The following is a 20949-nucleotide window of genomic DNA, read 5'->3' on the forward strand; positions in this document are numbered from 1 at the left end:
TGGTACTGACACTAGTGAAGCCCCGCCTGTAACCTTCAGAAGACGACACTCCCTGAACAACTATAGGACACTGAGGTTGATCAGCTCATTCTTACCATAACTATTAGACTGTAGAGGATGCTGCATGACAGGTTTCAGCTGTGTGTGTATGTGTGTGTGTGTGTGTGTGTGTGTGTGTGTGTGTGTGTGTGTGTGTGTGTGTGTGTGTGTGTGTGTGTGTGTGTGTGTGTGTGTGTGTGTGTGTGTGTGTGTGTGTGTGTCTGTGTGTGTGTGTGTGTGTGTGTGTGTGTCTGTGTGTGTTCTCTGTACCTGGTGTTATGACACCACCTAGTGACTGAATAGAGCATTATGTCAGCCTGGGTTGGACTAGCATTATGTCAGTCTGGGTTGGACTAGCATTATGTCAGTCTGGGTTGGACTAGCATTATGTCAGTCTGGGTTGGACTAGCATTATGTCAGTCTGGGTTGGACTAGCATTATGTCAGTCTGGGTTGGACTAGCATTATGTCAGTCTGGGTTGGACTAGCATTATGTCAGTCTGGGCTGGACTAGCATTATGTCAGTCTGGGTTGGACTAGCATTATGTCAGTCTGGGTTGGACTAGCATTATGTCAGTCTGGGCTGGACTAGCATTATATCAGTCTGGGTTGGACTAGCATTATGTCAGTCTGGGCTGGACTAGCATTATGTCAGTCTGGGTTGGACTAGCATTATGTCAGCCTGGGCTGGACTAGCATTATGTCAGTCTGGGTTGGACTAGCATTATGTCAGTCTGGGTTGGACTAGCATTATGTCAGTCTGGGTTGGACTAGCATTATGTCAGTCTGGGCTGGACTAGCATTATGTCAGTCTGGGCTGGACTAGCATTATGTCAGTCTGGGCTGGACTAGCATTATGTCAGTCTGGGTTGGACTAGCATTATGTCAGCCTGGGCTGGACTAGCATTATGTCAGTCTGGGCTGGACTAGCATTATGTCAGTCTGGGTTGGATTAGCATTATGTCAGTCTGGGTTGGACTAGCATTATGTCAGTCTGGGTTGGACTAGCATTATGTCAGTCTGGGTTGGACTAGCATTATGTCAGTCTGGGTTGGACTAGCATTATGTCAGTCTGGGTTGGATTAGCATTATGTCAGTCTGGGTTGGACTAGCATTATGTCAGTCTGGGTTGGACTAGCATTATGTCAGTCTGGGTTGGACTAGCATTATGTCAGTCTGGGTTGGACTAGCATTATGTCAGTCTGGGTTGGACTAGCATTATGTCAGTCTGGGCTGGATTGCATTATGTCAGTCTGGGTTGGACTAGCATTATGTCAGTCTGGGCTGGATTGCATTATGACAGTCTGGGTTGGACTAGCATTATGTCAGTCTGGGTTGGACTTGCATAGTTTTAACGAAGGCAGTGGCACACATTTTACAGGGGCTGACTTCATATCTAAGGCCTCACTTCAGTCCCACTTTAAACCAACTACGACGTGTAAAGGCTTTTTGGTAGCCTACATAGAGGCTTCATAAGCGCTACATAAATGCTTCTCAAATCATCTATATGTGTATGTTATCCTCTATAAATGGTGTGTAAACATAGTGCTTCATGTCACATCTGGCACTTCAACCTATAATGGTACATATGTCACCCTTTATACACCATTTATAGAGGTTGACAAGCGCTGATAGATGATTTGTGAAATAATAGTTTTTTATGTAGCGCTTATGAAGCCTCTCACTCCAGCCCTGCCTGTAAAACACCTGATTCAAGTCTTGATTAGACATGATGATTGGTTGATTCAGTCCTGATGAGCCTGGCTTGCTCCAGAGGACGATGCTGATATTACAGTGCTTATGGTAGACACACCTAACCTCTGACCCCTCTCACAGAAAGCCCAGGCAGAAGACAATGAGCGTAAATGGAAAAGAACCTCCCCCCTACAACATACCAGGTACGTCAACATTATGCTGTTCGCTGTAACATGAGGACTGTAAAGTTGTATTGTACAATTACATACTAGGTTGTAACTATACTGTACCTGTGTTTTATATAGGTAACGTCCCAGGTTGTAACTATACTGTACCTGTGTATCATATAGGTTACGTCCCAGGTTGTAACTATACTGTAGCTGTGTATCATATAGGTTACGTCCCAGGTTGTAACTATACTGTAGCTGTGTATCATATAGGTTACGTCCCAGGTTGTAACTATACTGTAGCTATGTATCATATAGGTTACGTCCCAGGTTGTAACTACACTGTAGCTGTGTATCATATAGGTTACGTCCCAGGTTGTAACTATACTGTAGCTGTGTATCATATAGGTTACGTCCCAGGTTGTAACTACACTGTACCTGTGTATCATATAGGTTACGTCCCAGGTTGTAACTATACTGTACCTGTGTATCATAAGTTCCAGGTGTCACTTGCTATAGATTGTCCTCAGTCTATTTTACATATTGGAGCCATCTAATCAAACTCTCTCTTTCTCTTTTCCTAACTCTCTATCAACCCCCTGCTACTCTCTCCTTCTCTTCCCCCTCCCTCTCTCTCCTTCTCCCTCTCCCTCCGTCTCTCTCTCCTTCTCATCTCTCCCCTCCCTCTGTCTCCCTCTCTCTTCCAGTTGAAGGACAGGGTGATAATGGGGTGAAGGTATATCATGTCCATACCCCCTTCAACCCTCCTTCCTCCACCATCCCCTCCAATAACTACTCTGTGTCTCAGTCTCAGGGCAAACCAGGTAAGCACTTCCTGTCTTAAGCCTAATTTATACTGTACGCAAGCACACAACACCAGAACTGTAGCGACATCAGCTAGCTCATCTAGCTAGCTAAAATGTAAATCTCATTGGTTGAAGAATTGTTCTGACTTCAAAAGAAACCTGAACACAATCATGGCGTATTTATAACCGGGAAAATCCCCCAGGTTCCAAGGGAAGCATTTTGAAGGCAGCATAAGTCTCTCTCTTGTCTCTACCCATTATACCATCTTTCTCTCCCTTGTTCCCATCTATACCAGCAGTGTTGGAGCCAGACAAAATATAACTTGTCCTCTCTCTCTCTTCCCCTAGTGTACACCAGTGGAGGAGGTGGTATTGGAGGTGGTGAAACCCCTACTCAGAGGTTTGTGAGTTATGACGCAGAACTGGGCCGTTCAGAGGGCATGACCACCTGTACTTCCTGTCAACAACAGGTGATGACGAACGTCACCTATAAAGTCGGAGCCTTCGCCTGGCTATCGTGCATCCTCTTCATCCTCTGTGGGTGAGTAAAGAAGGGGAGGGGAGGGTGGGAGGGATAGAGGGGAACAGAGGGACCCATAAAGTGGTCTTCATTCTCTGTGGGGGAGTAAAGAAGAGGAGGGGGAGGGTGGGAGGGATAGAGGGGAACAGAGGGACCCATAAAGTGGTCTTCATCCTCTGTGGGGGAGTAAAGAAGAGGAGGGGGAGGGTGGGAGGGATAGAGGGGAACAGAGGGACCCATAAAGTGGTCTTCATCCTCTGTGGGGGAGTAAAGAAGAGGAGGGGGAGGAATTATAGAATGTCTTGATTCTTTTGAGGGAAGTAGACATGTATAAAATCAACTGAACACCATGTCTCTCTCCCACCCTTCTCCCCCTCAATCTCCCACCCCTCTCTCCCCCACCACTTCCACTCTCCCCGTCTCCCATCCCCTCCTATCCCCCCCTCTCTCTCCCAGGTTGGTAGTGGGCTGCTGTCTGATCCCGTTCTTCTTGAAACACTTTAAGGATGTGTACCACTCCTGTCCTCGCTGTAACCGCATTATCCACGTGGAAAAGCCACGCTGCTGCTACCGCCATACCACCACCCGCCACTAGGGGAGCTGCTGCTGACCGCCATACCACCACCCACCACTAGGGGAGCTGCTGCTGACCGCCATAACAACACCCACCACTAGGGGAGCTGCTGCTGACTGCCAATATGCTTTACTACCAGCAGGGGAGCTGTGGCTCTGCTCTCAGTCTGACCACTGGCCACTCTCTCAGTCTGGGCTGGATTCCATTAGAAATGCATCAGTGAAATGCCTTTCTCACAGGAAACATGCTCCCTTTCCCTCATGCACCCACAGCTCGGTGGAGGAATTGGAGAGTGGTTATATTTATCCAGCCCCATCCCTCAGCTGTTTACCAATGCAGTGGCGGGGTCAGGGTGACCGTTTGGTAGTTCTTTGAATTGCAGATTGCCCTTTAAAATGTGGGTTTCAATACTGCTCTTATCTACACTCTTTCATAACAGCGAGGGAGAGGAAAAGGGGGGATGTTTTCAGAATGGAATCCAGCCGAAGGGAGAGACCCCCTAGCAGCAGCCCCACAGAAACCTACAGGATTACACAGTCATAGGATGAATCCCAAAATGGCACCCTACTCCCTATATAGTGCACTACGTTCGAGAGGGAGCTAGTACAAAGTAGTGCACTACATAGGGAATAGGTTACAATTTGGTACGCACATTAGTTTAAATGCTGACCTAATTTACTGTACCAGAGGGTTGTAAATAGTATGAATCTGTGAACTATTTTTTTGTAAAATTAAAATAAAAACAAGCTAGCAGATGAAGATGTGGTAGAGCTCAACCTGGACCTTGTTCACAGAGGGAGCAGGGATGCACAATAACCTTCCCAGGTTTCCCACAAACCCAGGTTGGTAAATGTATACATTACTATCTATATTCCCTTGAATAATGCCCTGGGTTGACCAACCGACAGACAACGAGCCCAATATTCAGATAATTATCATTATAACTATGATTTCTACAATCGGGCGTCATTTAGGGCCCTCCCCAGGTCTTCCCCCTTTTCACAAAGCTATTATGTACATAAAGGACTGGGTGTTTTACCTTATTTTAGAATAAACCAAATTTGATTTTATTGATAAAACTCATGTCTGTCAACTACAATGACGTGCAACATCATACAGCTAACCTGATGGAGTTCTGTTATATTGTGTAACACCACACAGCTGACGAGACATGGAGTACTGTTATATTAATGTGTAACACCACACAGCTGACCTGATGGAGTTCTGTTATATTGTGTAACACCACACAGCTGACGAGACATGGAGTACTGTTATATTGGTGTAACATCACACAGCTGACCTGATGGAGTTCTGTTATATTGTGTAACACCACACAGCTGACGAGACATGGAGTTCTGTTATATTAATGTGTAACACCACACAGCTGACGAGACATGGAGTTCTGTTATATTAATGTGTAACACCACACAGCTGACGAGACATGGAGTTCTGTTATATTAATGTGTAACACCACACAGCTGACGAGACATGGAGTTCTGTTATATTAATGTGTAACACCACACAGCTGACGAGACATGGAGTTCTGTTATATTAATGTGTAACACCACACAGCTGACGAGACATGGAGTTCTGTTATATTAATGTGTAACACCACACAGCTGACGAGACATGGAGTGTTATATTGCTTATATAGATTATATGCCTCTAATAAAATATGTTATCACTTTTTGTGTGGTTTTTAACTGACCCCCTGGTTAAAATAAACAAGTTATTTGAGCTAAAGACAAAAGGTTTATCACATACAGTGCATTCAGATAGTATTCAGACCCCTTGACTTTCCCCACATTTTGTTACGTTACAGCCTTACTAACATTTATTAAATCGTCCCCCCATATCGATCTACACACAATACCCCATTATACAACAAAAAAAATACAGAAAAATCACATTTCCATAAGTCAGACCCTTAACTCAGTACTTTGTTGAAGCACCTTTGGCAGCGACTACAGCCTCGGGTCTTCTTGGGTATGACGCTACAAGTTTGGCACACCTGTATTTGGGGAGTTTCTCCCATTCTTCTCTGCAGATCCTATCAAGCTCTGTCAGGTTTGATGGGGAGAGTCGCTGCACAGCTAAATTTCAGGTCTCTCCAGAGATGTTCGATCGGGTTCAAGTCCAGGCTCTGGCTGGGCCACTCAAGGACATTCAGAGACTTGTCCCGAAGCCACTCCTGCGTTGTCTTAGCTGTGTTCTTAAGTTCGTTGTCCTGTTGGAAGGTGAACCTTCGCCCTCAGTTTGAGGTCCTGAGCAGGTTTTCCTCAAGGATCTCTGTGTACTTTTCTCCATTCATCTTTCCCTCGATCCTGACTAGTCTCCCAGTCTTTGCCGCTGAAAAACATCCCCACAGCATGATGCTTCACAATAGGGATGGTGCCAGGATTCCTCCAGACGTGACACTTGGCATTTAGGCCAAAGAGTTCAATCTTGATTTCATCAGACCAGAGAATCTTCTTTGTCTTGGTTGGAGTCCTTTAGGTGCCTTTTGGCAAACTCCAAGTGGGCTGTCATGTGATTTTTACAGTGTCGGCTTCCGTCTAGCCACTCTACCATAAAGGCTTGATTGGTGGAGTGCTGCAGAGATGGTTGTCCCATCTCCGCAGAGGAAATCTGGAGCTCTGTCAGTGACCATTGAGTTCTTGGTCACCCCTGATTTCTCAGTTTGGCCATGTGGCCAGCTCTACTGTGTTCTTGGGAACCTTCAAATGCTGCAACAAGTTTTTGGTACCCTTCCCCAGATCTGTGCCTCGACACAATTCTGTCTCGGAGCTCTACGGACAATTCCTTCAACCTCATGGCTTGGTTTTTGCTCTGACATGCAGTCAACTGTGGGACATTATATAGACAGGTGTGCACCTTTCCAAATCACGTCCAATCAATTTAATTTAGACTCCAAGTAGTCTAAATTCCAGGTAGACTCCAAGTTATAGAAACATCAAGGATTATCAATGGAAGCACGATGCTGCTGAGCTCAATGTCGAGAGAAGACATTTCTGTTTTTAATACATTTGCAAACATTTCTAAAAACCTTTTTCACTTTGTCATTATGGGGTAGTGTGTAGATTGCTTAGGAAAAACCAAAATTTAAATCAGTTTTAGAATAAGGCTGTAACTTAACAAAATGTGGAACAAGTCAAGGGGTCTGAACCCTTCCCGAACCCACTGTACCTACACACCACAACGCCACTATATTCTCTTTAAACATAAATTGGTATATTTCTGGAAGCAGGCCTTACAAGACAACCTGCTAGACCTGGTGCTGTCCTTCTCAGCATTCTTTTAACACATACATCCAGTATATATACACACACACAATGTACTAAACATTAGGAACACCTAATATTGAGTTGTGCACCCCCCTTCTCCCTCAGAACAGCCTCAATTCGTTGGGTATGGACCGTACAGTGTGGAAAGTGTTCCACAGGGATTCTGGCCCATGTTGACTCCAATGCTTCCCACAGTTGGGTCAAGTTGGCTGGATGTCCTTTGAGTGCATTTGACCTTACTTTTGTGTTGTGTAACCATATTGTAATGCTCACATGTCCATGTGTGTGGACCATTTTTGATACACATGAAACTGTTGTGTGAAAAACCCAGCAGCGTTGCAGTTCTTGACACAATCTGGTGCATCTGGCACCTACTACCCTACCCCGTTCAAACGCACTTAAAATCTTTTGTCTTGCCCAATCACCCTTAGAATGACACACACACAATCCATGTCTCAATTGTCTGTAGGCTTAAAAAAAAATCCTTCTTTAACCCGTCTCCTCCCCCTTCATCTACACTGATTGAAGTGTTTTTTTAATTTTTTTTAAACAAGTGACATCAATAAGGGATCAAAGCCTGGTCAGTTAACATCATGGAAAGAGGTAAATGTTTTGTCCAGTCTGTCTCTACACTCGCTCCATATGAAACAGGTTTTAACTCAGACGGGACTATAGCAGCGAGCGGACATGTTTTTATAGAAAACTTTTATTCAACATACATTTTCCAGCAAAAAAAAGGCAATATACAGGAGTAGTCGTGGTACACTGCCGCTACAGGGACGAGCTTCAACTGGAAAAACACCCAATCAAGGAGGAACAAGGGTGTTGATCAGGGCCCGTTATCCACCCAGAGTCTCGGGATAGTAGTGCCGCTCTAGCAGCAGTTTGACCTTCTAGATCGTAAAGGAATAAGCTTCTACGGACAGATCCTAGATCAGCACTCCCTACTCAGAGACTCTTTGTGGATAACCTGCCCTGATCTCATCTAGGGTGACAAAACTCCAGTAACTTCCCCAGAATTCCCTGGGTTTCCCCAGAAGCCCCCTGTTGGAAGATTCCTGGGAATCAGGAGGAGTATACGCAGCTAGTCTGGAATCCTCCAACTGGGATCTGTGGAAAACCTGGGAGTCTTTTTTGGGGGGGGGAAGTTAGCATCGTTTCTGAACCCTAATCCCACCGGTCGGTACCGTAGCTCGTTATCTTAACCCTTAACATCACTATCAGAACCAACGGGTGCCGTTAGTTAAAACAAACAGGAGAAAACAGAACCAAAAACAACAAGAATCTAAAGAATCAAGGAACCCTAAACAAAAACAAACAAAAACAAACTACACGAGGAATATGAACACCTGAATCATTTCAACTTGTAGCCACCAACAACATTGTGTTTCTCATTTCACATGTTTTTTTTTTATTTTTTTTTATATACACACAATTTCAAATCTCTTCACAAAGCCAACTATGATGGGTTTTTAGGGGAGGGGGGGGGCATTCCATCTGTGCTTAAGAAAATCGGTCAGTGTGTTGGTTGTTCTAGTAATAATTATAGTAACACTGGTTCTGTGTATATATGGTGAAACCAGAGGGCTCACTAATGGCCGAGGCTTCCTACTAAAGCAGCGCTGCTCAGTCAAACTCCCCCAACACAAACACCAGAGATACACGCCATCACAAACCCTCAGGGAGAGAGGGAGGGAACAGGGCAGGTGAAGGAGATACACCCCATCACAAACCCTCAGGGAGAGAGAGGGAACAGAACAGGGGAAGAGGAGATACACGCCATCACAAACCCTCAGGGAGAGAGAGAGGGAACAGGGCAGGTGAAGGAGATACACCCCATCACAAACCCTCAGGGAGAGAGAGAGGGAGGGAACAGAAGAAGAGATACAAACCCTCAGGGAGAAAGAGAGGGAACAGAACAGAAGAAGAGATACAAACCCTCAGGGAGAGAGAGAGGGAGGGAACAGAAGAAGAGATACAAACCCTCAGGGAGAGAGAGAGGGAGGGAACAGAAGAAGAGATACAAACCCTCAGGGAGAAAGAGAGGGAGGGAACAGAAGAAGAGATACAAACCCTCAGGGAGAAAGAGAGGGAGGGAACAGAAGAAGAGATACAAACCCTCAGGGAGAGAGAGAGGGAGGGAACAGAAGAAGAGATACAAACCCTCAGGGAGAAAGAGAGAGGGAGGGAACAGAAGAAGAGATACAAACCCTCAGGGAGAGAGAGAGGGAGGGAACAGAAGAAGAGATACAAACCCTCAGGGAGAAAGAGAGAGGGAGGGAACAGAAGAAGAGATACAAACCCTCAGGGAGAGAGAGAGGGAGGGAACAGAAGAAGAGATACAAACCCTCAGGGAGAGAGAGAGGGAGGGAACAGAAGAAGAGATACAAACCCTCAGGGAGAGAGAGAGGGAGGGAACAGAACAGGGCAGGAGAAGAGGAAGGGCAACATTAAAATCATACGTACGACTAAAGTTGCCATTTACCAGTCCTGAGAAACGGCGTTGATATGAAGTGGCAACGTGCAAGATGAAAGAACAGACCACTTGTTCTCTTTTTACATTTATTTTAAACAGATGCCAGATGCTGTGGATTTTTATTTTATTATACAAGAAGATATTGCAGAAAAAAGACAAAAACTGAATTTGTTTTTAAAGATGGAAACACTTTGACTAGTTGACTAAAGGGGAGGGGGGATATGAAGAGGATCACATCAGGAATACTAGTCTCAAGCTTCAACCCTTCTGCAACTGGTTCTCTTCTTTAAAAGACCAAATCATCCTTCTTGGTTTCTGCTAATGATGATGTCTCTCTTTTCTCTGCCTCGTCACCCCCCACTATATGCAGCAGCACTCTTTACGTTTTGAAACAACTCTTATTATTAAAAACAAAAAATAAACCAGGAAAAAGTCAAGTTCATCATCCTGTCCTTTTCCAATTTCATTTCTTTCATCCAGACAAAAATAGGCAGTCGGAGTTAGAGAAGCCAAAAACTTAACAGCCTCAAAAACAGTAGAAGGGTGGTGGTGGGGGGGGGGGGGGGGAAGAGGGGGGGTTGGGAAGAAGGGGTGGTATAGTATCATCATCATCATCAGCAGCCTGCTAATGGATGGATGGATGGATCCGTGTGACAGAGACAGGAGGAGACATCACGGTGTCTGTCTGTGGAAGGTGTTAGAGGGGGGGCACAGACACTTGGTTGGTTACAGTCTGTGGTTATGGTGGGTTAAGGAGGAGGAAGAGAGAGGAGGAAGAGAGAGGAGGGAGAGGAGAGGGGAGGAAGAGGAGAGAGGAGGAAGAGAGAGGAGGGTTGCTCAGTTGTGGATCTTGATAGCTTTCTCCAGGTAGGTATAGCGACCTCTCTTCGGGGCTTTGTTGAAGTGGTCCAGGCCTAACCAGGGTCGAGGGTGGGACATGTTACCTAGAAGGGAGAGGTGTTACAAAACCACAGCACATAGTTAACATTCTGAGAGAGAGAAAGCATGGTGGTGGTAGTAGTATTAGTAGTAGTAATAGTAGTAGTAGTAACAGTGGTAGTAGTTAGTAGCAGTGATTGTAGTAGTAGTCGTTAGTAGTGGCAGTGGTAGTTAGTAGTAGTAGTCGTTAGTAGTGGTAGTTAGTAGTAGTAGTCGTTAGTAGTGGCAGTAGTTAGTAGTAGTGTCACAATACCACAGCAACAACAACATAATAAAGCGTATTAGCTAAAAGTCCCAGAATAACCCCTGGGCTGATATTTGGTTCTTTCCACCAGTTATCAACACAACACAGAATATCTTCTCCTCGACATTCCATTTCTTGCCAAAATAGAACACCATGTTCCTGATCCAAACCCCAGAAACTCAGCAGACAACATAAATTGTACAACTACATGTAATTTGAGATGGGGTTCATTTGTTCATCTATGGTCATAATATTGGGTCAAATCACATTAATTAGACCATTAATTAGACCTGGCTAGCTACTGCCCCCCCCTAGAGAAGACAGGTAGCCTGGCTAGTTACTGCCCCCCCCTAGAGAAGACAGGTAGCCTAGCTAGCTACTGCCCCCCCTAGAGAAGACAGGTAGCCTGGCTAGCTACTGCCCCCCCTAGAGAAGACAGGTAGCCTGGCTAGCTACTGCCCCCTAGAGAAGATTCAGACAAATTACGAGACAGACTGGATCCTCTCAATCCGTACACAACATTTGACACAAGCACCAAAAGTAACAGAAAGTGTAGTACTGAACCATTTTTCATGTTCTAGTCTCAAAAGATACCGTGCAAAACTAGTAGTTAGTAGTAGTAGTTGATAGAAGTTAGTAGTAGTGTACCTGGCTGTGGCTGGAAGTCTTTCAGGTTGACCTCGTACTCATCCTCAGTGATGTACTGATGCCGGCCCATCATCACAATCGCAAACTTGAACTGCAGACAAACAAAGAACACAGTGAGTATTCATAAAGCAGTTTAAACTCCACCCTCCTGGTTAAAGGCTATAGATGGCTGACGGAGTAGCAGCATAGTGGCTAGGCTATAGATGGCTGATGGATATAGTAGCTAGGCTATAGATGGCTGAAGCAGCATAGTGGCTAGGCTATAGATTGCTGACGGAGTAGTAGCATAGTGGCTAGGCTATAGATGGCTGATGAATGTAGTCGCATAGTGGCTAGGCTATAGATGGCTGACGTAGTAGCATAGTGGCTAGGCTATAGATGGCTGACAGCTTAGTCGCATAGTGGCTAGGCTATAGATGGCTGATGGAGTAGTCGCATAGTGGCTAGGCTATAGATGGCTGACAGCTTAGTAGCATAGTGGCTAGGCTATAGATGGCTGAAGAATATAGTAGCATAGCGGCTAGGCTATAGATGGCTGACGGAGTAGTAGCATAGTGGCTAGGCTATAGATGGCTGACAGCTTAGTAGCATAATGGCTAGGCTATAGATGGCTGAAGAATATAGTAGCATAGCGGCTAGGCTATAGATGGCTGACGGAGTAGTAGCATAGTGGCTAGGCTATAGATGGCTGATGGATATAGTAGCATAGTGGCTAGGCTATAGATGGCTGAAGCAGCATAGTGGCTAGGCTATAGATTGCTGACGGAGTAGTAGCATAGTGGCTAGGCTATAGATGGCTGATGAATGTAGTCGCATAGTGGCTAGGCTATAGATGGCTGACGGAGTAGTAGCATAGTGGCTAGGCTATAGATGGCTGACAGCTTAGTCGCATAGTGGCTAGGCTATAGATGGCTGATGGAGTAGTCGCATAGTGGCTAGGCTATAGATGGCTGACAGCTTAGTAGCATAGTGGCTAGGCTATAGATGGCTGAAGAATATAGTAGCATAGCGGCTATAGATGGCTGACGGAGTAGTAGCATAGTGGCTAGGCTATAGATGGCTGACGGAGTAGTAGCATAGTGGCTAGGCTATAGGTGGCTGATGAATATAGTAGCATAGCGGCTAGGCTATAGATGGCTGATGAATATAGTAGCATAGCGGCTAGGCTATAGGTGGCTGACGGATGTAGTAGCATAGCGGCTAGGCTATAGATGGCTGATGAATATAGTAGCATAGCGGCTAGGCTATAGGTGGCTGACGGATGTAGTAGCAGATATTTTGGGCTGTTTAGAGATGAATGTGCCTGCATGTTTTCAGTGAATATTGTCCTAGCCTGTATGCTAGATAATTCACCACCTGAGGAACTGGCAACTCAAAACACATCAGCTATATTGCTCATTGTAAATATGATAATCTCAATGACATACTCCGCCTGTAAAGTAGTGGTATTTCCTCTATATTGACAGTTGACAAATAATTGTTGTATTCACAAAGCATAAACAACTCTTTTTTTTAACAACAGTAGGCGTTTTAACAACTGTCTTCGCCGCAATTACATTACAAAACGTCGCTCAACTGTCAGTATGCTTTTGTGTATCAAAGCGCTCCCTTTACTCTGTGTGCTACGTGGAGGGGAGGGAGAGCCAGCAGAGAAACAAGGGCTGGGTTTCAGACTCATAAAAGACACACCCTTGTCCACTTACCCTCGCCTTATGCTCTTGGGGGAATCCACCTTTGTGAGTGTACAATTATGTTCACTTCGTGGCCTGAAATGCCCCATAATTCAATTCACCTTGATTGTACATTCGCTAAGAAAAGTCAGCTGAAACTTAACCTCAACGTCAATACGGAGAAGTTAACATACAAGTGTAAGTAAAAAGCGAATGTAAAAAGCTTAGCAAATTGTGCTACTAATGCACACGACGGAACAAACACATCTTGTATAAGTAAAGATGTTTTTTGTTTGGTTAGCTTTTGGAAATTGTAGAAATAAAAAATGTTCCTTATTCAGAAGTTACAGCTAGGCAGGCTAATGTTAGATAATTAATTTGCTAGCTATCCTACAGTAGGTGTACATAGATGGCTGACAGCTTAGTTAGACCTTTTAATGCTTTAATATTTACAATTCAGTCCCCCCCAAACATATTCATTATATAAATAAGCATGTTTATAAATAACATGAATATAAATAAGCATTATATAAATAACATGAATAATTATATAGATAATAAGTAGACATGCAATCATAATTGACTGTAACACATATAAAGCATCCACAAGCTACCGATGGCTGAAAACACAATCGCGGGATGAGATGAATTTTCGGGCAGGGACGGTCCATTTAAAAATCAAAATCATTAAGTTTCCACCTAATTTGAGGGCTGAGGGGAGAGGGTGTGTCTTTTAAGTGTTTGGAATGCAGCCAAGGACTGGGCAGATACTGTCATTGCAGGAAGCAGGTTAATTGTACATTACTGTTGACCAAATAATGGTTTTAGAACCCAAAAAATCTGCAGATGTGTAGCCTAATCTTAGAAATTTCCGACATGATCAAAATTGCTACGGTAAGACGGTAATGTCGTTGTCAGTAATTTTCGGTTTATCGTTCCAGCTTTAGTTAGTGGACACCCTGGAAAGAGAGCAATGGCGAGGGAGGAGGAGAGAGAAGGCAAGAGAGGGAGGAGGAGAGAAAGAGCTGGGAAGGAGGAGGAGAGAAAGAGTGGGAGGGAGGAGGAGGAGAGTGGGAGGGAGGAGGAGGAGAGTGGGAGGGAGGAGAGAGTGAGAGGGAGGAGGAGAGAAGGCGAGAGGGAGAGAAGGAGAGAGTGGGAGGGAGGAGGAGAGAAGGCGAGAGGGAGAGAAGGAGAGAGTGGGAGGGAGGAGGAGAGAAGGCGAGAGGGAGAGAAGGAGAGAGAGGGAAGGGAGAGAGAAGGAAGGGAGAAATAGGGAGGGAGTGAAGAGAGGAGGAAAGTACTGACCTTCTCAAACTCTTTCTCCTGTATCTCCAGCATGCTCTGAATCCTCCTCATCACATCTCTGAACGGCTCACCCTGAGAACACACAGTCAGTCAAACGCACAGGAAAAACACAGCAGCGGTACAATTCTCCACGCTGTTTAAAGGCACAGTCAACTTAGTGTATGTAAACCTCTGACCCACTGGAATTGTGATACAGTGAATTATAAGTGAAATAATCTGTCTGTAAACAATTGTTGGGAAAATTCACTTGTGTCATGCACAAAGTAGATGTCCTAACCAACTTGCCAAAACTATAGTTTGTTAACAAGAAATTTGTGGAGTGATTGAAAAACAAGTTAATGACTCCAACCTAAGTGTATGTAAACTTCCGACTTCAACTGTATATCAAACCTTTGATGTACTCAAAGATCCATTATTACCATGTTTTAACCACTCCTATAAAAACTGTAGACTATCAGACGCTCAACAACAAGGTCTGATTTCATTATTACTGAAACAGGACCCAGGTGGTAAGTATAAAGATCCAACACAAAAATTTGAAAAGACTGTGAGGCCCCTTACACTTCATTGCTGTGATGCAAAAATCCTGGCAAAATGCATTGTAAATAGAACAGCAGACTTCGAAAAAGACCTTTGACAAATCTTGGGGAATCTCTTGTACAATAGGTTAAAGTCATGTACAGCAACAGGAAGACTTAAAAATCGTAAAATAATGTTTACTTCTCAGAAAGTATTGAACTGGCCAGAGGAGTTAAACAAGGTTGTCCATTGTCTCCATATGTATTTGTTCTGGCCATTGAAATGCTCTCTTCAGATCAGATGGAACTAAGTGTTAACTATACGCAGATGACTCAAGTTGAACTATTTTTGAAGAAGAAAAAAAATGAAGAAACCGCACTGATTAACTCTAATCACATCACAGTTTATGTATTTACTAACAGCGCCGTCGACTCCAGACTACTCATCTTTCAAATTATATGAGCAAATAATATTTACATTTATTTGGAATGGTAACCCAGACAAAACTAAACATGCTTATTTATATAATGAATATGTTTGGGGGGGACTGAATTGTAAATATTAAAGCATTAAAAGGTCTAACTAAAAGCTTCACTCATACAAAAGTTAAACTGAAACCCAAAATGGTTCCTCAGTGGCAACATTTGTAGTTTATCCACAATACTAATCTAATTGACAGGGTGAAAAGATGGAAGCCTGTACACAATATGAATATTCCAAAACATACATCCTGTTTGTAACAAGGTACTAAAGTAATACAAGAAATGTGGCAATGCAATTAACTTTTTGTTAATTAGGATTTTGTTTTAACAACATTCTATGGTAAAACAGTAGCAGTGGAAAGGTCCATCCTGAGCGATGAAGGAGAGGCTTTGACTTTAGCAGCAGCTACAGTAACCTCCACACCTCTGAGACAGTAGAACAGACATGCTTCAGCATTAGGCTGTCAGTCAACACACAGAGAGACAGTCACTCATACCAGATCCAGTCAGTCACTCACACCAGTCACACCAGATCCAGTCAGAACAGTCACTCACACCAGATCCAGTCAGTCAGTCAACACACAGAGAGACAGTCACTCACACCAGATCCAGTCAGAACAGTCAGTCACACCAGATCCAGTCAGAACAGTCAGTCACACCAGTCAGTCAGAACAGTCAGTCACACCAGTCAGTCACACCAGTCAGTCAGAACAGTCAGTCACACCAGATCCAGTCAGTCAGTCACACCAGATCCAGTCAGTCAGTCACACCAGATCCAGTCAGTCAGTCACACCAGATCCAGTCAGTCAGTCAGTCACACCAGATCCAGTCAGTCACACCAGATCCAGTCAGTCACACCAGATCCAGTCAGTGAGACAGACAGGTAACAGAGTAAGACAACACACCTGTCTGATCTTCAGCAGGAAAGGGATTCCAAACGTTCCAAAGACCTCCTTGTGGAAATGTGCGACGGGAATCAACATCTCAGTGTCCTTATCCAGGTCTACCTGGTCCAGAGGAAGTTCCTACAGCGAGAGAGAGAGGTTAGGAGGAGAGGAGGAACGTACCTCTATTCTGAAGGTGTGGAGAGCGAGAGAGGTTAGGAGGAGAGGAGGAACGTACCTCTATTCTGAAGGTACGGCTGGCGGCGGGAGATAAACATTCTAACAGCTCGTCCTCCTGGTGAACCCCGATGATCTTATAGCTTACTATCTCCAACAGTCTGGAGAGAGGGAGATGGGAGGGAGGGATGGGAGGAGTGTGGGAGGGGGGGGGGAGAGAGAGTGTGGGAGGGGGGAGAGAGTGTGGGGGGGAGGGGGAGAGAGTGTGGGGGGAGGGGGAGAGAGTGTGGGGGGAGGGGGGGGGAGTGTGGGAGGGAGAAAAAGAGGGAGAGAGGGAGGGAAAGAGGGAGGTTAGAGGCAGGGTGGAGAAAAGTAGAGAACAGCAGCAGTCATGCATAATAATACCATTGAAGAACCCCTGGATGTAATACAGGCCAGAGGGCAGCACTGTGGTGACAGTCTCTCTGCTTACCGGAGCTTCTCTGAGCCTTTGTCGGAGAGCTCCACAGCTTTTTTACATTCCTCCAGCAGGTCCCTGACACAGCCGTGTTTATCTGGGTAGAGAGTGATCTCCTGGAGGGAGACAGGGAGTTAGTTATGAAAATCATTCATCATCATCAGGGTCAAAGGTTAGAAAGCCTGAGTGAGATAACATTTTTCATACGAGGTGACCGTACAGAATGTTACTTATTTATTTGAGGGTATTTTCATACACATGTTTATTTTATTAATGCACTTTATACATCTAGTTCCCCCCCTTATGAAGAAGTCAGAAGTATTGGGACAAAATCACTTGACTGTATTAAAATAGTCAAAAGTTTAGTGTTTAGTCCCATATTCCTAGCACGCAAAGAATATATCAAGCTTGTAAATATAAACTTGTCGGATAAATTTGCAACTTGTTTTGGTGTAACATTAAAGATCATGCCCCGCCCCCCACCATAACCAATAACAGGGCGGTATGATCATGCCCCGCCCCACACTACTACCAATAACAGGGCGGTATGATCATATCCCACCCCGCCCCGCACCATAACCAATAACAGGGGAGCATGATCATTATTATTCATGATTTTGGGGGTATGAGTGATCATTATTATTCCTGATTTTGGGGGTGTGAGTGATCGTTATTATTCATGGTTCATTCAGGATGATCTGTAACCATGGTAACATCCACATTCATGTAGAAGTATTTAGAAACATTCTGTTGTTATTTACAATAAAAGCGACTCCAATGACAAAACATTATTTACCATTCATTTCTAATGGGCACAACATACCGCAAATTCATCCAACTAGTTGGTAGTCACAAGCTTGATGGATGTAGTCATTGCATGCTAGGAATACGCGACCAAATAATAAACCTTTGACTATTTCAATACATGATACATAAAGTGCTTTAATTTCTAAAACAGTAAAACGGATATGAAAATACCCTCAAATAAAAAATGTGACATTCTGTTCTGTCGCCTCAGAAAACATTTGATCTGAAATCCCAAAAGCTGGAGTATAAAGTCAAACGAGAAGGTGTATCTTCACTGTGTGTAATATAAACAGGGAGGGAGTGTGTATGTTACCTCTTCTCTGTATAGGCTGTATCTTCACTGTGTGTAATATAAACAGGGAGGGAGTGTGTATGTTACCTCTTCTCTGTATAGGCTGTATCTTCACTGTGTGTAATATAAACAGGGAGGGAGTGTGTATGTTACCTCTTCTCTGTATAGGCTGTATCTTCACTGTGTGTAATATAAACAGGGAGGGGAGTGTGTATGTTACCTCTTCTCTGTATAGGCTGTATCTTTACTGTGTGTAATATAAACAGGGAGGGGGTGTGTATGTTACCTCTTCTCTGTATAGGCTGTATCTTTACTGTGTGTAATATAAACAGGGAGGGGGTGTGTATGTTACCTCTTCTCTGTATAGGCTGTATCTTCACTGTGTGTAATATAAACAGGGAGGGAGTGTGTATGTTACCTCTTCTCTGTATAGGCTGTATCTTCACTGTGTGTAATATAAACAGGTAGGGGAGTGTGTATGTTACCTCTTCTCTGTACAGGCTGTTGAGCCATATGGACTTGAAGCTCCTCCTGTTCTCAAAGTCTGTGATCTTCATCTTTAACTGAGAGGAGACAACATTGTCAGTACACTCTCTAACACACACACACACACACACACAAATGACCCCCCCACACAGGTACACCCTCACCCCCACAGGTACACACACAATGTCAACCTTTGTCCTATCGTGATTATGTACCCAGAAAACATTGTGATGCATAATGCCATCGCCCCCTATTGGATTTTTAAATGTTTTATATAGTAATAGAATAAGCTAAAACAACAGTTGGGCAGAATCTACTGCAACTGGACGAATCAAAGATAATGTAGTTGTAACCCTGGTTAGAGGCTAAGAGCAGCAAACCTTATCTAATACTCCTTTCTGGTGTGTGGTGTGAGACACTGATGGAGCAGTGACTGGTGAGGAACGGGCTGTCTTACAGCCCAGCTACAATATAGACGCTGGGCGCCCGGCCATCAAGGAAACGCTTCCTTCGAAACTAAATGAAAGCAGCTTTATTTCCTGTGTTGTGTCACGTCCAATGGCTGGGTCCAAGCTCAAGAATCGCCGAGGTTCAATTCTCCACCAGACGCCGCTGGCCACAGGGCCTCCACCAGACGCCACAGGGCCTCCACCAGACGCCACAGGGCCTCCACCAGACGCCACAGGGCCTCCACCAGACGCCACAGGGCCTCCACCAGACGCCACAGGGCCTCCACCAGACGCCGTTTCAGTTTGACTAGACTACTGATATTGTCTAGGGGTTATTCTCCATGTAAAATAACCTGATCAATGAGGGTCAACACAGCGACATGCTCAGGTCCACACATCTTCAGTCACAAGAGATGAGGTGTAGAATGTAAAGACAATGTGAAGGGGTTTCCCTGACTGATGCATGCTCCATTTGGACGGGTTTGGGGTCTGCAGACCGATGGACTCGTATCTTAAAACATCTGAATGGGGACTGATAGGAAGTGACACGCGTGCTGCTCTGCTGTGTACCGAGACATCGTTCTTCACTGGGACGCGCCAGGCAACTTCAAATAGACTCAGTCATCCGCTGTCACGTCACCATCAATGATGACTGTCAATCATATCTCTCACACACACACACAGCCCTACCTGTTGGTAGTAGAGTTTCTTGGGCTGACGTGGTTTGAAGAACTGCAGCAAATCTCGGAGAGTTCCTTCATAGTTGTGTCTGAGAGGATTCCCAGGTCCGTCTCTGTACCTGCCCAGAGAGGAGAGGAGAGGGGGAAGACAGAGGAGGAGTAGAGACAGAGGAGGAGTAGAGACAGAGGAGGAGTAGAGACAGAGGAGGAGTAGAGACAGAGGAGGAGTAGAGACAGAGGAGGAGTAGAGACAGAGGAGGAGGAGAGACAGAGGAGGAGTAGAGACAGAGGAGGAGGAGAGACAGAGGAGGAGGAGGAGAGAGAGGGAAGGAAGAGGAGGGAGAGGGAGGGAGGGAGGGAGGAGAGAGGGAGTAGGACGAGAGAGAGGGAAGGAAGAGGGGGGAGAGGGAGGGAGGGAGGAGAGAGGGAGTAAGATGAGAAAGAGGGAGGAAGAGAGAGGGAAGGAGGAGGAGAGAGAGGGAGGAGGACGAGAGAGAGGGAAGGAAGAGGAGGGAGAGGGAGGGAGGGAGGAGAGAGAGGGAGAAGGAAGAGGGGGGAGAGGGAGGGAGGGAGGGAGGGAGGGAGGGAGGGAGGGAGGGAGGGAGGGAGGGAGGGAGGGAGGGAGGGAGGGAGGGAGGGAGGAGATAGGGAAGGAGGAGGAGAGAGAGGGAGTAGGACGAGAGAGAGAGGGACAGGTTACTCAACAAGTCAACTTGGGGCTTCAAACTCTTTGTACTGACTCAGTGTGTCAGGTGAAAGCGGGGTGTGTGTCCATGTGTGTGACGGCAGTCCTACCCCTGGGACTTGAAGAACTGGAGGAGCATGGGATCTGTGTTCAACCTCTGAGCCACCGTCTTCGCCACCTAACAGACGGGTTAAACAGATTCTCCAGTACTTCTGTAGGGTGCGGAACAGCTTCAAGACAACAGGTGCTTTCAAACTACGGATTTCATGGCAAATTGAGGTAAGACAGGAACAAACACCTTGACACATCCAGCCCAAAGCAGTAGGTTAAAAAATACTTTGTCGCCAAAGTACCGGAGCATGTCTTTAACAAACACACTAGCTTTGTGGAACAATATCCAAATGTTGAAGGAACAGTCACAATGCAAGACAGTGTGACCTCTTGCTGACCTGGAAGTAGTTCATCCTGTTGGGAGTGTGTGTGTGTGTTACCTGGAAGTAGTTCATCCTGTTGGAGAGTGTGACAACAAAGCCGGGGTCGTTGTGGATGGTCTTGTCACAGAAGATAACGTCCACTCGGTGGTAGAGGTCCCGGAAGTAGTCCTTGGCTGTGGGCAGCTCACTGCTGTCGTTCTCTGGGTCGTCTCTGTAGAGAGGGGAGGAGAG

The 20949-nt window shown here is 45.2% G+C and overlaps 2 protein-coding genes across 3 annotated transcripts in view; one reads left to right on the forward strand and one right to left on the reverse strand.

The window, feature by feature from the left end:
• The first annotated feature begins 1893 nt into the window (after window positions 1–1893).
• Window positions 1894–3821, forward strand: LOC120041648 (lipopolysaccharide-induced tumor necrosis factor-alpha factor homolog). The gene is made up of 4 exons (XM_038986514.1): window positions 1894–1936; window positions 2608–2724; window positions 3055–3247; window positions 3683–3821. Exons 1-4 carry the CDS (start codon window positions 1894–1896, stop codon window positions 3819–3821), a joined length of 492 nt encoding a protein of 163 aa, XP_038842442.1.
• A 5846-nt stretch (window positions 3822–9667) lies between these two features.
• The window catches only part of LOC120041646 (ubiquitin carboxyl-terminal hydrolase 7), a 45189-nt gene continuing 33907 nt past the window's right edge, over window positions 9668–20949 (reverse strand). The window contains exons 22-31 of one of the 2 annotated variants that reach the window (XM_038986511.1): window positions 20776–20929; window positions 20395–20462; window positions 19610–19718; window positions 18470–18547; window positions 16901–17001; window positions 16490–16589; window positions 16273–16392; window positions 14367–14438; window positions 11392–11482; window positions 9668–10504 (exon numbers count right to left, since the gene is read on the reverse strand). In XM_038986511.1, the coding sequence (XP_038842439.1) occupies window positions 10398–10504; window positions 11392–11482; window positions 14367–14438; window positions 16273–16392; window positions 16490–16589; window positions 16901–17001; window positions 18470–18547; window positions 19610–19718; window positions 20395–20462; window positions 20776–20929 (1000 nt within the window). In that variant the 3' untranslated portion in view covers window positions 9668–10397. The remainder of the gene's footprint in view (window positions 10505–11391; window positions 11483–14366; window positions 14439–16272; window positions 16393–16489; window positions 16590–16900; window positions 17002–18469; window positions 18548–19609; window positions 19719–20394; window positions 20463–20775; window positions 20930–20949) is intronic. The other variant, XM_038986512.1, reaches the window with a different exon arrangement.

Source organism: Salvelinus namaycush, unplaced genomic scaffold (assembly GCF_016432855.1).
Source record: "Salvelinus namaycush isolate Seneca unplaced genomic scaffold, SaNama_1.0 Scaffold5, whole genome shotgun sequence".
Lineage (NCBI taxonomy): Eukaryota > Metazoa > Chordata > Actinopteri > Salmoniformes > Salmonidae > Salvelinus > Salvelinus namaycush.

What these genes read in the sequence shown, in the direction of transcription:
- LOC120041648 (XM_038986514.1), top strand. Translation starts at nt 1,894, where the DNA reads ATGAGCGTAAATGGAAAAGAACCTCCCCCCTACAACATACCAG. An exon ending in TCAGTCTCAGGGCAAACCAG is followed by an intron (nt 2,725 to 3,054) that starts GTAAGCACTTCC and finishes CTCTTCCCCTAG; the next exon opens with TGTACACCAGTGGAGGAGGT. An exon ending in ATCCTCTTCATCCTCTGTGG is followed by an intron (nt 3,248 to 3,682) that starts GTGAGTAAAGAA and finishes TCTCTCTCCCAG; the next exon opens with GTTGGTAGTGGGCTGCTGTC.